Below are 18,479 nucleotides of genomic sequence, written 5' to 3' on the forward strand. Positions count from 1 at the left end.
AAACGCTTCAGTACGCCTTGAATATAAAGAGTTACCCTCAAGTATTTTTGGTAATCTGGATGGATAGGGATATGATAATATGCATCCTTCAGATCGACTACAGCCATAAAGCAATCTTGATGTAGTAGCTTTATGGCCGTAGTCACTGACTCCATCTTGAAGGTCTGATTCCCTATCCACCGATTGAGTCCTCTGAGGTTTATAATCGTCCTGAACGATTGGTCCGGTTTCTTGATCAAAAAGAGTGGTGAACAGAAACCCCTTCCCTTCTGTGTGTCTGGGACTTCGTAAAGGACCTGTTTGTTTATTAGGTTCAGGATCTCCGTTTCCAAGGCCAACTGTTCTTCGGCTGCTTTTCTGATAGGGGTAACCACGAACACGGCTTTCGGCTGGTGAACAAAGGGGATTTTTAGGCCTTCTCTTAAGATGCCTAGGATCCAGGTATTGGAGATCTTTTCCCAGGCATGGGAAAAGAGTGCCAACCTCCTCCCTAATGGAATACTGGCGTCATTGTGGTGATTTTTTTGAGGTGGAGGGACCCCCCACCAAACATAAATCCTGACTCTTTTTTCCTTTTGTCCGCCCATCTCCTTCTATCGGCCGGAGGACGCCCCTATTGAACCTTCCGCCCCTCCGAAAGGGCTGTCTTCTCTGCTCTGTTGGGAACCCTTTTTTCCTATCGCTCGCTTTCTCCAGGATGTCGTCTAGGTTCTTCCCAAATAAGAACCGACCATCACAAGGGAGAGAGCACAGTTTAGCCTTAGATTGCAGGTCACCCGGACAGCCTTTAAGCCAAAGTGCCAGTCTGGCAGCATTTGATAAACTAGCCGCTCTGGCCGTTAACCTCATAGAATCCGCCGAGGTGTCCGCTAAAAAAGCTGCTGCCCCATGCAAGAGATACATATCCGCCAATATCTTCTCTCTTGGGACCTTTGATGCTAGTTTTTCTTCCAACTGCTGCAGCCAGATCATGAGGGAGCGTGCCGTGCAGGTGCCCGCTATTGCCGGCTTTAATCCTCCCGCTGTCGCTTCCCATGCATGCCTCAGATAGGAGTCTGCTTTCTTGTCTAGTGGGTCTCTAAGAACCCCTGAATCTTCCAGGGGCAGGGCAGATTTCTTAGAAGACCTGGACACTGCTGCATCTATTTTTGGGACCTTGTCCCATATTTCCGCATCCTTGTGCTCAAAAGGGTATCGCCTTTTAGAGGTGGAGGGAAGAACCCCTGACTTTTTGGGTTTCCTCCACTCTCTTTCAATAAGCGCCTGGATTTTTTCATTCACAGGAAAGGTACGCTTTTTTCTCTTCTGGAGTCCCCCAAACATAACATCTTCTAGGGTTTTTGTCGTCTTCTCTTCCTGTAGGCCCATTGTTGTTCTAATGGCCTTTAGGAGAGCATCTGTGTCTTCCACCGGAAAACATGGCCTACCCCCTGTGTCACTGTCTGAGGAGTCTGATGAGGACACCTGTTCCGATTGAGACGAGGTCGAAGAGGAATTTGAGGGAGAACTAGGGGGATTTTTTCTACCTTTCCTCCCTTTTTTTCAATAGGGTCTTAATTGAACCTTCCATCTCCGACCTAAGGGCCGATATCAGATTAGCCGTGAAACTAAGCGCTTCCTCCGCCATGGTTGCTAGGGCTGTTTTACATATGGCGCAGTCCCTATTATTTTTCTTGCTTCCTGCTTTTTTGGGCCTATCCTACGGGGTCAAACATACACAGAGAAACCCTATTAACATAAATGCTAGCATTCACGAAGATCACTCACCACCCGTAATCAAGGGTACCGGACTAGGAGGCTGCGTCGGAGCACGTGACCTGTGCTCTCGGCATCTCGAGGATTCTCCCGATCTGCGGCTGGGGCGGCTGCTGCTTGACCGGCTTCCATGTTTGCAGCCAGAGGGCTGTGAGGGCGGCAGAGACAAGGACCTCTCCTGCTCTGACTCCATAGCTGCACCGTCTGCCCCTGCCACAGCTTTTAAATATGCCTCCGTTCTGTGAGTGTCCTCCGTTCAGTTGCCTCCCCTCCCCCCTGCGACAGCCGGCCGACCACCTCCAGAAAAGCCGTCCGGCATCGCACCGGGCGCCATGACACCGTCGCCTGGTGCTGACGTCAGCCGGCTCGCCCACAATCCTTTGCACCGCTGACGTCAGTGGCCGGAAGACGCCCGCATCTCTCACCTGTCAGACGCCCCGGGGATCGAGATGCGGGTGCGCGCGAGGGGAGGGCGGCGCGGTGGGGGCTTCCCGGAGCCACCGGGATCCCACCGACGCCCACATAAACCCGGAACCCCAGAGGGCCCGGGGACTGTGCCTCCAGCACCTGACGGCCGGCGCTACAGGTGAGATACCTGTTCTTCCCGCGCCGGGAGGGGCTGGGTCCCTTTTTTTTTTTTTTTTTCTCTTCTCTTTCTTTTTCTTCGCCCATGACAGGCACCGCTGACAGTGGGGTTCCTTCCAGGACAGGAACCCAACTGAAGCGGGGGAGAGGTGCCGCCCCTTATATCTCAGTAGGTTCCTGTCCTGGCGGGGCGGATCCCTCTCTCAGGTGTGCTGTCATGGGTGAAGGGAAAAAGGGGGGTACTCTGAACCTCTGAACTGATTACAGCTCTTAGGTCCGCGGGATTCACGGCGCCTCATCTCATGAGATTGGTAGGGCTCTGCTACCAGTGGGGCATACCCCGTTCTTTGTTTTCCCCCTTCTTATTTCCCTGATAAGGGAAAAGAAGTCTTAAGGATCTGTCACACTAAGCGATATCGCTAGCAATATCGCTATAACGTCACTGGTTTTTGTGACATTATAGTGATATCGCTATGTGTGATACTTATCTCCGACCGCTCCCCTGCTGGTTATCGCTGATCGCGCGAGAACGTCCTGGACTGTTTCTCGTCATCAGCTTCCTGTGGCACCGACGAGCGATGCGTGGACTCGGGCGGGGGGACGTCAGGATCGCCTAGTCTGACAGGTAAGTAACGACCCCCGACTGCTGCTATGTCGCTGGTGAGATCTGCCTGTGTGGCAGCTCACTAGCCACCACTTAGCGATGCACCAGCGATCCTGACCGCGTCATATCGCTGGTCTGGATCGCTGGTGCATCGCTAAGTGTGACAGTACCTTTACAATGGTGAACATTCTCAAAGGTCACTCACCAGGTATGTGCGGTTGCCAGTTCGGGAGGTGGATTCAGGTCCCGTACGGGCTGATCCAAGGATGGTGACTGCTCCTTGCAGCCGATCTACTGCGCTGCGTGGAGTGGCTACTAGACCGGTCACCACGCCTGTCCGCTCTTTTTTGCCGGAGATGGTGGTGTCACTGCTGCTGCTCCTGCTGTTCCCCTGTCCCCCACTTCCTGGACGCTTCCAGCCAGGAGCACTTTCAGCGCTTTCATTTTCGAATCTCCCGGCGTGACGTCACCTCCTCTCCCAGGCTGCACCGCTCTCGGTGCGCATGCGCCAACCACGGGGACCAGGAAGTCGTTTGTTCATTTCCGGGGCAGCGCCATATTGGTACACCTCTGTACCATAGCGTGGCCCGCGCGTGCCCTGGGTCCCCACCAGCCCCAGCCTCCTATCCGGAGCAGCGGCTCGGTCCTCTCCCCCCTGCTCACCCTCTCGAGCCCGTCGGCAGCTTCAGGAACCGACCCCGCCGTGACAGGGGCCTCCCCTCTGTCAATCCTCGGACGGGACGGCCCTGGATCTCCTCTTTGGTAAGCTGCTGCTGCTGGTTCTGTAGGTCACCCGTCAGGGACAGGAACCCAACTGAAGGCGGAGGGGAGGTACCGCCCTTTTAATCTGTAGGTTCCTGTCCAGGATGGGCGGATCCCCTCTTTCCGTGGTGCTGTCATGGGTGAGAGCAAAGAGTGAGAACTTTCACACGCTCGCAGTGACGTCCGTGGGGTGAATATGCGCTTCAATGGATTGGGCATAAAGGTGACTATAAAAGTTCTCGGCTAATTTTAATTCAATAAAGGAGTCTGTCATTTATTCACATAAAGGACTGTAATCTGAGTGTTATTTTTTTGACAATTTGACTATGGGGTTAGTAATGGGGGTGTCTTATAGACACCTCTCTTACTATCCCTGGGCGCGCGTCGCTTAGTTACCCGCTGTGTACCTTGGATACCTGCGTGCTGGCACTGGGAGCTGGTATCCAAGGTACACAGCGGGTAACTTAGTGACGCGCGCTTAGTTACCCGATATTTACCTTGGATACCAGTTCCCAGCGCCAGCACACAGGTATCAAAAGGTACACAGCGGGTAACTAAGCGACGCGCTCGGTTAGTTACCCGATATTTACCTTGGATACCAGCATTCTCGCTGGTCCTGATCGCTGGTGAAATCTGCCTGTTTGGCAGCTCACTAGTGATCATGTAGCGAGGCACCAGCAATCCTGACAAGGTCGTATCTTTGTCGGGATCGCTGGTGCATCGTTTAGTGTGACGGCACCCTTTTTCTGAGTTTACCCAAAGACATTTGGAAGGCTCCACAAATGTACAGAGGAAGGAGCTGTGGTCAGATGAGACCAAAATTTAACTTTTTGGCTTCAGTGTAAACAATATGTAAAAAACAATGCAGGTATCAGGTTTTGCTTCATTTTTGGTGCAAAAATCTAAGGAAGTTGCATCATTTTTGGGGTGGACGCTGATGCTGAATCCCAGCAAAACAGTATTAGGGCGTACGCGCTGATGGGACTGCTGGCTATGATAATGCAGAAGGAGTTGGAGAGCTCTGTGCCTGACATTTGGCCATATACGCCTATTGGCACCAAGAAATAGTGTACGTCGTCTCGTTGCCAGTCCAAACTATACATGTGTATGTACGATGCAGGAACGCTTTTTTTGAGAGTTTGAAGTGTTTTGCGTCAGAAAACTAGTGTACACACATTGATAAATAGCCCCATTAGTGTTAAAACGGGACATCAGGTTAGCCGCCATATTATGCTACCTTAACAGTGTAATAGGTTGGTGCTTGATACATGTATATTCTATTTAAGCAGAATTTATCAACAGAAAAATTACCTTTTAATTCATGTTTTTTTTGTTACATAAACAATTGCTTTTTTTTAGAGAATGTAAGCATTTTTTAACATCTACAAATCTGTATGGGAAAAAAAATAATTTAATTTTGCAGTTTGCATACTGGTAATTGAGGCTATTTTAAACACATACTTGCTGTTCTTTTCAGCAGGCTCTTTAGCAATAGGGGCAGGAGGACAACCACAGCTGATAACACAGGATCCATCATTGACAATAGGCGATATCAGAGCCCATTACTAACAATGATCTTTGCACACCACTTAGACGCTTCAATACAAAATACGGGACAGAATAATGCTGCTAATATACATGTGATTTCCTGAAACAGGAAGTTAGAATCCCAGTTGCCAGTGTGAAAATTGCAAAATGATTATTATTTTTCAAGACAGACTGCCCAATAAGGGTAATAAAAAGCAAATTAAAATAAAATACATCTAACAAAAAGACCTGATTTAAAGGGAACCTGTTGATTCATGGTTTCCAAAACTTTCAAAGGACTATTGGGAGAGACCTGAGTAATCCGATGTGGCCCCGGCATGGTGCTCTCTTCCCTACTCCAGTTGATTAACAGTTCTATGCCTAAATGTGTACAAGGAGATATGGATAAACAGAGACCTGTCAACCAACCTGGAGTAGGGCGGTAAGAAGCTGTCTAGGGCCCGAATTGGACTAGTGAGGTATCTCCCTTTAGTCCCTGGCCGACTTTGTAGCCAAGTATGTTTTACTTTGTAACATAACAGAATTTCAGAGCAAACAGTTTTTACAATCCGATTCATGCTGTCCATGGTTCAAGCAACATGACTCAAAAGACCATTTCCCTTTAAGCAGTTAGTGTTAAAATATATTATATTAAATGGTAACTAACAACTGATGAGACAGAAGAAAATAAAGTGCAGGGATTCCTGAACATCACCAGTTAACAGTGCTGAGTATGTATCTACACAGTATTAAAATAACAGCCTCCGCCTATTCTTTGTATGAAAGAAAAATTAATAAACTTACCCAGCAAATGCAGATTGGTCTCCAGGCGAACTGCAGATTGAAACAGTAGCTCTTCACGATTCTCTAATGAGGATTCTGCTTGTAAATGAAATTTCAACCAACAAGCGTACTCCTCCTTACTGAGAACCTGGAAGAAAGTAATTTAAAATGTGTATTATTTATGGGCTATAATCTCCGAAGTAAACTCTACTTGGATAATATATGGTTTGTGTTTAGACAGCACAGAATAAGATGACACTAAGATGGATTAACAACATGTTAGATTCCGCTATCTGCACAAGGCCATTTTATTCTAACTGAGATAGAAGATGCTCCTGACAAACTATTTTTGTAAACTCACAAGTAACCACATGTATACAAGATGACGAGATAAATGCACCTTCTGGTGAAATAATGTTGGCACTAAATCTGATAACAAGCCAGGAAACCACGTTTTATAGGAAATAAAGAATGGGGATTTCTAATAGAAACCTTGACTAGCTGGTGGATACATTATAAAGAAAGTGCCCCTACAGGGAAAAAGAGGAGGCAAAAACCAGGAAACTATGGATTTATCTGTATACTAGTGCCAATAACATTATTCTATGCCAAATAACAAAAATAAAACATACAGTGGCTCAGCATAAAGGAGTACGCCCCCTTTGAAAATTAACATCTCACTGAATACAAGAACAATTTGCAACATTTTAACTGGGTTTAATAGAACTTTTTTTTTTAACCCATAACATGAAAGTATGGTTAATAATAAAACTTCCATAACAAAATCTTCAGTTTTACTCAAATTAGTTGATGCAGAAATGAATACACCCCACATCAAAAACTATTACATCTAGTATTTTATAAGACCTTCATGATTCTTAAGCACCAAGTCTTCTAGACATGGAATGAACAAGTTGGAAACTTAATGCAACAATCTTTTTCCATTCTTCAAGACGGACCTCTTTTAGAGCCTGAATGCTGGATGAAAACTGATGCTCAACTTTTCTCTTAAGCGTTTCCCATAGGCTTTCCATTGGTTTCAGATCAGGAGACATACTTGGCCACGGAATCACTTTCACCCTGCTCTACAGAAATGAAACAGATGGGCATTTGATTAATTATGTTGGAAAAGTGCATGGCTACCAAGGTCATGGGAGCGATGGTGCCATCTTCTATTTCAATAGAGCAGTACATTCATGATGCCATCAATGACATGTAGCTCCCCAACACCAGAAGCACTCAGCAGCCCTACTTAAGGACCCTGCCATCAGTATGTTTCAATGTAGGCACCATGTATTTAGAAAAATGTAATTTAGAAAAAAAGCAAAGTACCTACAGTGAAACATGGTGGTGGCAGTGTCCTTATGTAGGGTTGTTAAATGCTCCTGGTGATGGGGAGCTACATTTCATTGATGGCATCATGAATTCAAAGATGTACTGATCTATATTGAAACAGAAGTTGCTACCATCGCTCCCATGACCTTGGAAAACGTGCACTTTTCCAACATGACACATATGTTACACTTCTGAAGCAGAACAGGGTAAAAATGATTCACTGTCCAACTATGTCTCTTGATCTAAACCCAATCGAACCCCTATGGTGAATTCCAAAAAAGACAAGTTGAGCATCACTCTCCATCCAGGCTCTACAAGTGGTCGTTCCTGAAGAATAGCAAAAGGTAGATGTTGCAATAGTGAGCCAAGTTGCTTATTTCATCCCTAGAAGAGTTGGTGCTGTCCTAAACAATCATGAAGGTCTTACAAAATATTAGATGTAGTAGTTTTTGATGTGGTGTGTATTCATTTTTGCATCAACTAATTGGATTAAAACTGAATATTTTGTAAAGTTATATTATTTTTTAGAGCACCATTGATTCCATGGTGCTGTACATGAGAAAGGGTTACATACAAATATAAATTACAGTGAACAAACTAACATTGACTGACAGATACAGACGGGAGAGGGCCCTGCCCTTGTCTGCTTACACTCTACCGGATATGACGACTTTCATTTACTTATGGGTTAAACAAATGTTCTATGAAACTCAGTCCTGTCATAATTTTGGCAATTGTTTTTGCGTTCAGTGAGATATTGATTAAAATCTTACAGGAAATGAGAAGGAATTAGAAGAAACACAAAAACGCAAGAACTTACATTATTAATGTGGAAATACAAAAATAAGCGATCCATCATGTCACTGCGCTAAACATTTTTTTTTGTAACATTAAAAGAGTGGCTTGAACAATTACTGGTGCTAAACACAAACTTTATGCACTAGAATAATCTGCGGGGCATAGTCTCACGGTCACTTCCAAACAGAGACCAGGTGTGAATAGGTGCACACTAAGAGTAGCCACATCCATATATAACAATTAAAGTTCTAGGCTGATAGCCTACATTTATTTTGTAGCGCAGTAATGTAATTCCAGTTTCACATATTTAATGTTTGCATGCTATAGCGTTACAGAGTGCAATCTCCCTCAATTACAGAATGATGGTATCAGGTTCTGCTGTCTGGGCTGTACCACAGCTGCAGAGACATAAGAAAACAACCAATAGATTTCTAAGGGATCATTTTTGTATACATGTTCTACAGAGGTCATGATGAAGGAAGGGAGAAGAGATGAGCAGTGGTCATCACCCACTGACAGTGGTCGACCCTGTATTATCTGCCTTCAGCTCAAGTCACAATGAAGGTAATGGGGGTGTTAGGCGTTTCATAATGACATGACTGCTAAGTGATCTCTACTGAACAACATTAGCCTATTAGGCATAGTGGTCAAAGTGAAAATTGCAAGAAAAATTTAAATATTTTGATCATAAAAACTTGATTTAAAACAGAGCATTTTCTGATGACACATTCCCTTTAAAGTAACAAATGATCACCACAAACACAATCAATATACTCTGCTGAGAGACAGCAAAATTAATAGTAATAATAAAGAACACTTACTCGTTTTGCAATACACAAAGTACGTAATCCATCAACTGCATAACAGTTCAAGTAGTTTTGAGTTTTGGCTTGGATTCTTCTTTGGTATTTTCCAACAGAGCTGCCTATATAAAAAATAAACAAGTCAGCAAACAGTTAAAACTAGAGCTTTCCCAGGAAGGCAATCTGATGAACACTGTAGGCCAATCTGATATGTAATGTACGAGAATGATGGGGCACTTTGTGGATATTAGATTTGATCTCTCTCCATCACCGGTACAGACATATCCTATCATTAGAAGGGAATCTGCGGTCAAACTGGTATACTTTTCCTTGCTTATAGAACTGAAGAGCGCCTCGGCCGGCTTTACCTGGCAGGCCACATAGAGAATGAATGGAGCGGCAGACATCATGCTCACGGCTGTTCCATTCCAATGGGGATAAAAGTGCTTCACTCTTGTGATCAAAGGGATGGTTTGGTAAAAAGAAGTTATCAGTAGCCCGAAGGACAGCCTCGCCTTCGGTCACTGCCCTATACCTGTGGAAAGCTCTCCTGGCTTAGGAGTGTCAAATAATATGATTAATGGAAAATAAAAAGAATTGATACTTCAACAAACAAGTAGCCGCTGTCTAGTCTTTCACAAAGGTGGGACAAAAAAGACTGCAGTGTTTCTGGTTCTGGAGGGCAGACTGGAGAGGAGCTGCAGGCATAGCCAGATATCCATCTGTATAAATGCTCTCTTTTCTACAGCCTTCATTTAGTAGCTTTGGAAATATGATTTAGACATACAGTAAATGATCCCTTTAGTGGGCAGCCTTGGATATCTGCTAGGTATCTTGCACATGATTTATGTTCCTCTGAATGTAGATTTGGAGTGTTTGGGAAATTGGTTGTGTGTAGCCAACCTGACAGGTACCAGCGCATTTGATCTGATCCATTGCTTTTAGAAGTAGGTCTCTAACAGCTGCGCTACGTAAGGGTTATGCTTCTTTATAAAGACCCAATTATCGATGGGAAGTCAAGTCAACTGCTTCTTTGCTTATGAAAATCATAAGTCTTGTGAACCATCAAATGGAATAAATCAGATTAATATGGCCACACTGGCCTTGTATGGTGGCTTTATGCAAGACTTACAGTCTGAATACATTTTCAAATTTGTACTTTTACCGCGAGTTTGCTTTTTTCAAGTATAGGCGAGCTGAATATAAAATATAGCGATGAGCATATCTGTAGACTTGTGGACACAAACGCAGCAGCTCTAACCTTGGGGACTTTCTGACTGATAACCTTTAAATGTATGGTTTCCTTCTCAAGTTATATTTCATGACAAATCAAGGTTGCTTTAAATCAAGATGCTCATGTAGCCGTCCTGATCAGAAATCATGACGCCAAATGTGACATGAATGATGTACACTTGCGTCTTTTATTTCGCCAATTTATTGGAAATCTCGAAGCTACGGTTCAGTGAATAACGTGCATTTTTGTTAAACAAAATGATTGCAGTTATTTTTAGCCATAAAATACCATTTGATACCATCTGCTTTGGCTCTCTATACTGGGAACAGGTTCAAAAAGTAATCCCACGTGACCCGAAGGCTGAAACGCACGTGCAGCCAGGAGAGCCGCTCTCAAATATGAGAGTTCTCATAACATTGTCTTGAATACATGCAAAGCAGCCACCTGAAACTACAGACATACATACCTGCAAAATCTTCCTTACATACGTGCTGACAAGATGCAGCTGCTTTTATAAAAATCTCTAGCAATATGCCCCCTCCCTATAGATCGCAATGGAACGTTACAGGGGTATGCTCTGCACGACCTTGGAACATGATTATTAAGCTTTGTATCGACCATTACCACCACATGAGTGAGGGAAATCTCATTATGCCCTTGGGGACACACAGCATGCGCTACTTTACCATCCCACTCATTCTCAAGAGCTCGTAAATTATCTTCTGTAAAATGTATAACAAATATATGAGGCATTCACACCAAGAGCCAACACCTTGTACATGATAACATGCATGGCAGTGACCTGAATGTCACGTTATTTTACAGTGTGTTCCATAATTCATAAGCTGGTGGCATACTCCGACCAATGGAAAGCACTGTGTTCATTTCGGATTGGTACTTTTTATAAAACACCATAGGATCACTTAACATATTAGTTTTTAATTCTGTAAGGTGGCAGCTTTTTGGGGTCTTAAGATTGCAGCGATTTTTGTGCATTACATCACTTAGAGAGACATAAGTTAATTTTATCCCCACTAATGTAGCCTGATTCAGGGTCATGTTCACAAAGAATATACACTGCTTAAAAAATTTAAAGGGAACAATAAACAGAATATAACTACAAGTAAATCAAACTGTCTACTTAGGCCTGTTTCACACAAGTTTTTCTGTCAGTTGCAATCCGTGAAAAAGGCAGAGCACGAATCCGTGGCCGTTAAGACACCAACGGGTGCCACCGGACCGTTGTTTTGACGGATCCACCGAAGTCTGCATTTTAAAAGCAACCCAGCCTGGGGAAAAAGGAGAGAGAGAAGGAGAGAGAGCGAGAAGGAGAGAGAGCGAGAAGGAGAGAGAGCGAGAAGGAGAGAGAGCGAGAAGGAGAGAGAGCGAGAAGGAGAGAGAGCGAGAAGGAGAGAGAGCGAGAAGGAGAGAGAGCGAGAAGGAGAGAGAGCGAGAAGGAGAGAGAGCGAGAAGGAGAGCGAGCGAGAAGGAGAGCGAGCGAGAAGGAGAGCGAGCGAGAAGGAGAGCGAGAAGGAGAGCGAGAAGGAGAGAGAAGGAGAGCGAGCGAGAAGGAGAGCGAGCGAGAAGGAGAGCGAGCGAGAAGGAGAGCGAGCGAGAGAGTGCGAGAGTGAGAAGGAGAGAGAGAGGAGAGTGAGGAGAGAGAGAGAGGGAGAGAGAGTGAGAAGGAGAGAGAGAGGAGAGTGAGAAGGAGAGAGAGAGAGGAGAGTGAGAAGGAGAGAGAGAGAGGAGAGTGAGAAGGAGAGAGAGAGGAGAGTGAGAAGGAGAGAGAGAGAGAAGGAGAGAGAGAGAGGAGAGAGAGAGGAGAGAGAGGAGAGAGAGAGAGGAGAGAGAGAGAGGAGAGAGAGGAGAGAGAGAGAGGAGAGAGAGGGAGGAGAGAGAGAGAGGAGAGAGAGAGAGGAGAGAGAGAAGGAGAGAAGGAGAGAGAGAAGGAGAGAGAGAGAGAGAGAGAAGGAGAGGAGAGAGAGAAGGAGAGAGAGAAGGAGAGAGAGAGAGAGAGAGAGAGAGAAGGAGAGAGAAGGAGAGAGAGAGAGAGAGAGAGAGAGTGAGAAGGAGAGAGAGAGAGAGAGAGAGTGAGAAGGAGAGTGAGAGAGAATTTTTCACCACTCCCGAAACGGCATTTCATGGTTAAATGCCTCCCGGAGTAAAGCTTCCGGGCATGCGCACTTAAAAATAGCGGACCGTCAAGGCAAAAAAACGTTGCGGGAGCCGCTAAAATCTTGGCGGATCCGTCAAAAAACGGGTGGGATGGACGACGGTCAGTCAAGATCCGCCACTAATGTAAGTCTATGGGGGAAAAAAAAACGGATCCGCCCCTTTTTTGGCGGATCCGTTTTTTTCTAAAATTGGCGGATTTTGACTGACGACAAAAAACGGAAGTGTGAAACAGGCCTTAGGAAGCAACACTGATTGACAATCAATTTCACATGTTGTTGTGCAAATGGAATAGACAACAGATGAAAATTATTGGCAATTATCAAGACACACTCAATAAAGGAGTGGTTCTGCGGGTGGGGACCACAGACCACATCTCAGTACCAATGCTTTCTGGCTGATGTTTTGGTCATTTTTGAATGTTGGTTGTGCTTTCACACTCGTGGTAGCATGAGACGGACTCTACAACCCACACAAGTGGCTCAGGTAGTGCAGCACATCCAGGATGGCACATCAATGCGAGCTGTGGCAAGAAGGTTTGCTGTGTCTGTCAGCGTTGTGTCCAGAGGCTGGAGCCGCTACCAGGAGACAGGCCAGTACACCAGGAGACGTGGAGGGGGCCGTAAGAGGGCAACAACCCAGCAGCAGGACCGCTACCTCCGCCTTTATGCAAGGAGGAACAGGAGGAGCACTGCCAGAGCCCTGCAAAGTGACCTCCAGCAGGCCACAAATGTGCATGTGTCTGCACAAACGGTTAGAAACCGACTCCATGAGGATGGTCTGAGGGTTCGACGTCCACAGATGGGGGTTGTGCTCACAGCCCAACACTGTGCAGCCCAACACAGAACACCAGGATTGGCAAATTAGCCATTGGCGCCCTGTGCTCTTCACAGATGAAAGCATGTTCACACTGAGCACATGTGACAGACGTGACAGAGTCTGGAGATGCCGTAGAGAGCGATCTGCTGCCTGCAACATCCTTCAGCATGACCTGTTTGGCAGTGGGTAAGTAATGGTGTGGGGTGGCATTTCTTTGGAGGGCCGCACAGTGTTGGGCTGTAACACAGTAATAAAGTCACTATAAGGGTATGTTTCTACGTTCAGTATTTTCAGTGGATTGGATGCTTCGTACAGCCGCAGCGTACAATCCGCAGTGTCCAGATGTTATACCATAGTGGAGGGGATATTATGAAATCCCATATCCGCTATGTGTACAAAGACACAGGTTGTAAACCTGCGTATATGCACATGTGGCGCGTCTTTATAGACAGCAGCATGTCTATTTATCTTGTGGAGACGCTCAGTCTCCGCAAGATAAAGAACACAGTCTAATGTATAGGATGCGGTGATTCCGCATGTGTTCAATGAACACATGCGGAATTACCATGCGTACAAAGCCGGCAGCACTTTGGACGGAGCGGGCATGTGCTGCATCCAAAGTTCTGCCATTTCGTGAATGTTGAAACATACCCTAATAAATATGCGCCAGTCACTTTTAACAATGTCACATCCGGCTAAAGCAAAATAAAACAGTAAAATCCTGGTACAATGTAAACGTACTGAATAAAAAAAAATTGCTAGGTAAAGTCACCATGGTGAAGTCATAGTACATTGCAGAGTTTTCCAATAGACAACTAGCGCCAACCCTCTTCATATAATATAGTGGTCTCCCAGTGGCTGAATTGTAGTTTTGCACAGCTGGAGAGATGGAGAATATGGCTATAATATACAAGTAATGTTATGTCTTACCTTTAGACCGTGGTTCTACGAGATCCAGAACAACGGAGTCCGCCCCTTTAGTGTAAACAACAATTTCATCTGTAACTGGATGTCTAACCACAACAGACATTCTTTTCCTGGTTGAGTCAAATCCCAGTGTGTGCAAGAGTTCAAAGTTTAATCTCCCCAAATGGGGCAATTCCACTGTTACTTGATCAGACAATCTACCAACCAGAGAAAAATTATACGCCCTGGCTGCATATACAAGTGCAGCTTCATCAGGACTCTCTGCCTCGTAGCGCAACTCGCCTTCGTGTCCATCGTCTGTCAGTTTACTGCTCTGTTGAGAAGTCCGACCACTTAAAGTGATCTGTGGAGAGCAGGACAAGTTTCCTTCCAGCTTCATAAAATTGCCCTCAGTTGAGGTTGAGCATAAGATACTTGATCCAATTCTTTGCATTGATTTGCTAGTCGTAAGGCTTGATGAACTGCTGCTATTTGATCCAGAAGTTAGCCTGCTGGGTGTAAATCTCCGGATGAAGTCTTCAATGGTTTTAACTGGAGATTTAATTTCAAATCGAACCCTTACCTAAAAATGTAATATATTCATTTTAGTGTTTAGCAAGCTATAGATTCTGGATAGTCACTGTGATTTATGGGAAGGAGTTGTTTTCATGAAAAAAAAAAAAATGTTACCCATATTGCTCTATTCGATAATATGACTGTCATAGATGATAGATTAGTTACTACTGTGGCAGACTAGCGGCATCAGTGTATTACATGGTCAGACTAAAAAAAAAAAAAATGAAAAGTCACTTGAAGCTCCTACTATAATGACACCTAATCGAGAGCAAGAAAAGGCAGACCCACAGTGTTTAGCCAATTGCTGGACTAGCTAATGCTTAGAAAGGGGTTGCCTACTAGACAATCAGTAGATTTGGTTTCCAGTACTATCTCTATACTGATGACACCTAATTATACACTACTTCTCCTGACATCACGCCTGCCTTTTTAGAAAACACCAGTGATGGTCTTACCGCTGTCTCTAACTTCATGTCCTCCCTCTATCTGAAACCTGTCAAAAACTGAACTCCTTGTGTTTCCTCCCTCTACTAACCTACCAATGCCCAACATTGCCATTTCCTTGTGTGGTTCCACCATTACTCCACAGCAACATGCCTGCTGTTTTGGGGTCATACTTGATTCCGAGCTTTCATTCACCCCTCACATCCGATCACTGGCTCGCTCTTGTTATTTGCACCTCAAACACATTTCTAGAATTCGACTCTTTGTTACTTTCGACTGCGCCAATTCTTTGGAATGCACTACCCAGGTTAACAAGTTAATACGATTAATCCCCACAGTTTTAAGCGTGCCCCAAAAACGCATTTGTTCAGACTGGCCTACCACCTCAACTCATTAACCTAACTATCCCTGTGTTGCCTATTCAAATTTTTTTTACCATAACCAGGTTCCTCGCTTCATGTTCTCACATGCTTTATGCATTTAATAGCCCTCTGTGTCTGTACTGTTACATACTTAGGCTGATAACTTGTTCATGCCGCATTATATGAACACCCGATTCTTACACTATGGCTGGTCCGAATAACGAAAGCAATTGTTACCATCCACCTTTCGTGCCTCCCCTTTTTCCTCATAGATTGTAAGCTTGCGAGCAGGGCCCTCATTCCTCTTGGTATCTGTTATGATCTGTGTGTTTATGGTTATGCTGTAATGGCTCTTGTCTGTACAAGTCCCCTCTAAAATGTAAAGTGCTGCAGAATATGTTGGCGCTATACAAATAAAATTATTATTACAGCAGCAAATCTGTCTCAAAACAATGGGCCATAACTGTATAAAAATGTTTTTGTATGAAGGTTTAACTACACAACTGAGTCAAATAGGTACACTAAGTATTGCCACATATACCTTTTGTCTTGGTTGGTTTGGCGCGGTTACAACAACGGTGTTGCAAATAGTCAATGCAACGAAAAAGTCAAGTACATCCATCAGTTCTGGTGTTGATTGGGAAAAAAGATCTTCATGGTTTTGCACAATTTTCAAGGCTTTCGTACAATCATTGACTTTTTCTAGTAGCTTTGGGTCAGGTGTGATATCTTTTTCCTAAAGAGAAAGTATAAAAATATATGAACAACATGTATGAAGGCGTATTTAAATTGTGCCACAGCAATTACATACAAATAAAGATGGACATTTTCTTTAGAAAGCACTGACCATGGGACTACTGAATGCCGTGTGCTTGGAGAGGATGCTAGCTTTCATAACTTCAGCTCGGCTGCCTGTACGCCGGTGCGTCTTAGTACTTTGGCTTCTATGGATCACTTTTACACTTTGATGACTGCCACTGCTGTCTCGTCGTGGGAGAGTTCCCGATTTTGGCGCAACATCCTCTTCTTCCGACTCTACTTCCTGATAGGCTGCTAAACGCTTTGCTGTAGATCAAATTTGAAAAATTAGAAATGCCACAGGACGTGTAAAAATGAGAACTTCTATATGCATCTTAGCAAACAGTGTAAGGAGAGTCATTTTCAATTAACATTATAGAAAACAAGTCAGCCACAAATGGCAAAACTAGAGGATCAACGCTTCTTGTCATCCTTCTCTGTTTAATGCTGCAACATTAATCTACAAACTAAAATCACTTATTTCTTGCCACCTCTTGCTTTGAATCAGATCCAACAAAAATATGCATAAACCAGACATTACAACCAAAATTTACCTGGTCTTTTCTATTTGCGACTATAACATGGAGCTCTTGTATCAGACTTTTCTGGATGGAGAACACAAAATGACACTTCACAATTTTATGAAATATCTCGGTTTGCAATTCATACAGAAAAAGTTCTGGAGTGGGAGACCATTTCAATGTAGAATTAAAAGCTGCTGACAGATGGGTGTCAAAGTAATAAATATTTCTGCAATGAAAAGTGTATCGCCACCGCAGCAGCAGGGTCTAATAATAATGCTCGGAGCAAGCTCTGCCATACCCCGGCAGACAGAAAAAAGTTAAACAGATGCCCATCTCACAGGGCGCTGGAGTGTATATGGGAGAACTAACAGCTGAAACATTATATTCACAGATGGCTTTGTTTTGTAGCTATTAGGGCTGCTCAGGTAGCTAAATATGCATTTTTCTACAAGCTGCATCCCTAAATTGAGCAGGAAAATTAAGGCATTTGTCATTTAGGGCAGCCTAAGGTCTTTCTCCTTTTATACTTTGCTACATTTATGCTAAGGATCTGTCCAAGGAAAACTTGTCTTAAAGCACTAGTAACGAAAATCACAAGTACAGTCATGGCCAAAAGTATTGACACCCCTGCAATTCTGTCAGATAATACTCAGTTTCTTCCTGAAAATGACTGCAAACACAAATTCTTTGGTATTATTATCTTCAATTAATTTGTCTTAAATGAAAAAACACAAAAAGAATTGTCCTAAAGCCAAATTGGATATAATTCCACACCAAACATAAAAAAGAGGGTGGACAAAAGTATTGGCACTGTGCGAAAAATCATGTGATGCTTCTCTAATTTGTGTAATTAACAGCACCTGTAAGTTACCTGTGGCACCTAACAGGTGTTGGCAATAACTAAATCACACTTGCAGCCAGTTGACATGGATTAAAATTGACTCAACCTCTGTCCTGTGTCCTTGTGTGTACCACATTGAGCATGGAGAAAAGAAAGAAGACCAAAGAACTGTCTGAGGACTTGAGAAACCAAATTGTGAGGAAGCATGAGCAATCTCAAGGCTACAAGTCCATCTCCAAAGACCTGAATGTTCCTGTGTCTACCGTGCGTAGTGTCATCAAGAAGTTTAAAGCCCATGGCACTGTGGCTAACCTCCCTAGATGTGGACGGAAAAGAAAAATTGACAAGAGATTTCAATGCAAGATTGTGCGGATGTTGGATAAAGAACCTCCACTAACATCCAAACAAGTTCAAGCTGCCCTGCAGTCCGAGGGTACAACGGTGTCAACCCGTACTATCCGTCGTCATCTGAAAGAAAAGGGACTGTATGGTAGGAGACCCAGGAAGACTCCACTTCTAACCCCGAGACATAAAAAAGCCAGGCTGGAGTTTGCCAAAACTTACCTGAAAAAGCCTAAAACATTTTGGAAGAATGTTCTTTGGTCAGATGAGACAAAAGTAGAGCTTTTAGGGCAAAAGCATCAACATAGAGTTTACAGGAGAAAAAAGAGGCATTCAAAGAAAAGTACATGGTCCCTACAGTCAAACATGGCGGAGGTTCCCTGATGTTTTGGGGTTGCTTTGCTGCCTCTGGCACTGGACTGCTTGACCGTGTGCATGGCATTATGAAGTCAGAAGACTACCAACAAATTTTGCAGCATAATTTAGGGCCCAGTGTGAGAAAGCTGGGT

The 18,479-nt window shown here is 44.2% G+C and overlaps 1 protein-coding gene across 1 annotated transcript in view; it reads right to left on the minus strand.

Annotated features, from left to right (window-relative positions):
• ATP10A (ATPase phospholipid transporting 10A (putative)) overlaps window positions 1-18,479 on the minus strand; it is an 88,346-nt gene that overhangs the window by 27,600 nt on the left and 42,267 nt on the right. The window contains exons 6-10 of the mRNA XM_073565306.1: window positions 16,313-16,530; window positions 16,007-16,201; window positions 14,108-14,666; window positions 8,971-9,074; window positions 6,038-6,164 (exon numbers count right to left, since the gene is read on the minus strand). Coding sequence (XP_073421407.1) covers window positions 6,038-6,164; window positions 8,971-9,074; window positions 14,108-14,666; window positions 16,007-16,201; window positions 16,313-16,530 — 1,203 coding nt within the window. The remainder of the gene's footprint in view (window positions 1-6,037; window positions 6,165-8,970; window positions 9,075-14,107; window positions 14,667-16,006; window positions 16,202-16,312; window positions 16,531-18,479) is intronic.

The sequence above is a fragment of the Dendrobates tinctorius genome, unplaced genomic scaffold (assembly GCF_039654945.1).
Source record: "Dendrobates tinctorius isolate UK_male_01 unplaced genomic scaffold, ASM3965494v1 ptg000646l, whole genome shotgun sequence".
NCBI classification, from domain to species: Eukaryota; Metazoa; Chordata; class Amphibia; order Anura; family Dendrobatidae; genus Dendrobates; species Dendrobates tinctorius.